Raw genomic sequence first — 2,598 nt, 5'->3', positions numbered from 1 at the left:
GAGACAGGACGATCTCTGATATGGATCAAGTGCCATCTGTAGCCAATTTACTTTCAGGTCGTGGATTATTGAATTTAATGATATGGGTGATTATCGACGAATGCTTTGAGCCCATTAGGAGGTCGTGTGAAACACTAATAGTGTTTGTGTCACGTGTCTAGTTGAGGGACTGGGGGGACAGACGCTTTAAAGACCGCGCTCCGGTCATCTCATTCACGCTGCAAGACTGACAGACAGAAGCAGAGGAGCGAAGTCCACACTCTGAGGGATCATCAGCACTAATGCGATTTGATGAAGCTTTAAGACAAGAAGTGGCGTAAACAATGAAAAGTTCGTTTCCACGCGCGTAATTACGCACATCGTCGCTTTTCCATCTTTAATGCTTTTTGTATAAAGGATGCTGGACCCCAAAGACTGTGGAGTGACAATGATGTCTAGTCACAAAATTTCCTTTTCTATAATCGACATTTTGGATCCAAACAAATTCAACAGCAAAAGGGTAAACGAACTTTCTATCGCCGAGGAGAAGTTTCGTGTGCCAAATGCAGAGGGAACAAGTTTGGAGTCGGACACCACTGCAGGCGGAGACTTCAGAGGTGAGCGCAGGGAAGCAGGTAGAGAAAATGATACACTTTTAGAATATTATTCAACGTTGCCATTAGGCTGAATCTTTGATGCTGTTTTGGGATTTTGTTACATATGCAGATCATCTCCCATTATTCAGACTTTTAGACAATAGAAACCCATTGTGTTTGTATGTAGATTTTTTAAAAGTTCATCAATTAAATTAATATGAAATGTAACATGAATTCTTACAATAAATACTTTACGCTCTGGGTTTAGACTAAATAGCAAATAAGATAGTGAGATATTTTCTATCAGATTTATTGTCATCTCTGTATGACCTTCCGTTATTTTCCAAGGCTGCGTTTCCTTTCAAGGAAGCCACAAAGGCTTGCTCCCAGAGCCCCAGCGTGTGATTGGCATTGGGACAGGCAGGCTAGATAATTGTTTAAATCGTCCCATTGAGGATGCCTCTGCGCGCTTTGATCGATATCCCATTACTGCATCCTGCATATCTCCCTCCAGCACCTTGCAGGTACAAACTTCACACCCCATCCATGTCTGATCCTAAATATCGTTCGATTAAAACTTCCCTTTAAATAGATGACATTTATCGATCCGCCCGCAAATATGAAACTCCATTAGCACGTCATGGCTGAGGTGGCCGAGCTGGATTTAGACGGGATTTCTTTTCCGCAACATGACATTTGAGGCGCTATGAGGTTTATAAATTATTTAAGGATTAGTGACCAAGGCTCTCCCTCCTCTGAATTTATGCTTCGTTCCGCTCCAAAGACATCAGGATCCCAATCATACACTTAACAGATGTCAACTTTGGGCCTTCTGTGTTTGGTATTTAAGCCGCAGTTCACACAGGACAAAGAGGAGCATCTTTGAACAGTGAAGACACATTTATTTACCAGGTGAGAGCTTCAGCTCTGGGATTTGACACGTGACTTTTCTGTCTTGTCAGGAGCTGTCCATTCAGGACCATGGCCTACTTAACACATGGTCCCAGGTCTTAAGCCCTGCTACTCAAAAACACAGAAACACCAAAAAGGCTCATGTCATCAATTGTAAACTTTCTAGAAAATGGGCAAAGCACCATGTGTGAAAACCATAGTATAATGTTGAAAATCCTTTTTTATTCGCAACCAGGGAAGCCAATTATTGTTGCCTAATGTTACTGTTATCTTTAAGATCAGAGCACTGAATATATTTCAATCTTAAAAAAGCTTTTGCCACTTCAACATAAATCAAAGATGGATGGGACCTACTTTTTCAACCTTAAAGAATTGATACGTACCCTAACAACTTAATATCTGACTGAGAATGAAATATTACTATTTCAGAAATCTGGTGATTCCTCGCAATATCTGTGTTCAGGATGTTGGCTGACTCTTCTCTATATTATTCACAGGGGAGGACGCAGGAGATGAACATTCCACAGGCGCCGAACATTACGCAGTTGTCGCTGACCCCCTCCTTCTCTCCCCTGCGGCTGAACCTGAGCGCTGTCTCCCGGGAGAGCAGGACGACCCGGTAGAGGAGTCCGCCGTCACTCTGCAGGACCCGTCACCTCACAAGCGGCGGCGGCCGGACCAGGCCTGTGCCAAGCCACGACGTGCCAGAACAGCGTTCACATACGAGCAACTTGTGGCTCTGGAAAACAAGTTCCGCGCAACTCGGTACTTGTCCGTGTGCGAGAGACTGAACCTGGCCCTGTCCTTGAGTCTGACCGAAACCCAGGTGAAAATTTGGTTCCAGAATAGGAGAACCAAGTGGAAAAAGCAGAACCCCGGGGCGGACAGCACCTTGCAGCCCGGCTCCAATTCCCTGGTTAGCGTCAGTCCCAGTCCGGCCACATGTGGATCGAACCCTGCCAGCTTTCACCAAACTTTCCCCAACTTCACCTCTGGGAATGTGATCTTCCACACAGCCAGTGCTGTTCCGCTTTCATCCACTGGAGGGCTCCTGCATCCCTTCATATCCAGTGGATTCGTCCAGCCGACTTATTTTAATCCACACCTATAA

The 2,598-nt window shown here is 44.9% G+C and overlaps 1 protein-coding gene across 1 annotated transcript; it reads left to right on the top strand.

The window, feature by feature from the left end:
- Positions 1-397: 397 nt before the first annotated feature.
- On the top strand, positions 398-2,598 carry nkx1.2la (NK1 transcription factor related 2-like,a). The gene is made up of 2 exons (XM_053333140.1): positions 398-614; positions 2,000-2,598. Exons 1-2 carry the CDS (start codon positions 398-400, stop codon positions 2,596-2,598), a joined length of 816 nt encoding a protein of 271 aa, XP_053189115.1.

This window comes from Scomber japonicus, chromosome 14 (genome assembly GCF_027409825.1).
Source record: "Scomber japonicus isolate fScoJap1 chromosome 14, fScoJap1.pri, whole genome shotgun sequence".
Lineage (NCBI taxonomy): Eukaryota > Metazoa > Chordata > Actinopteri > Scombriformes > Scombridae > Scomber > Scomber japonicus.
This window is presented reverse-complemented; position numbering and strand designations above follow the sequence as displayed.

Excerpts from the sequence above, each read along its gene's own strand:
- nkx1.2la (XM_053333140.1), top strand. The coding sequence starts at position 398 with ATGCTGGACCCCAAAGACTGTGGAGTGACAATGATGTCTAGTCACAAA. Across the intron at positions 615-1,999 it reads AGGTGAGCGCAGGGAAGCAG|ATGAACATTCCACAGGCGCC; the intron begins GTAGAGAAAATG and ends AGGACGCAGGAG.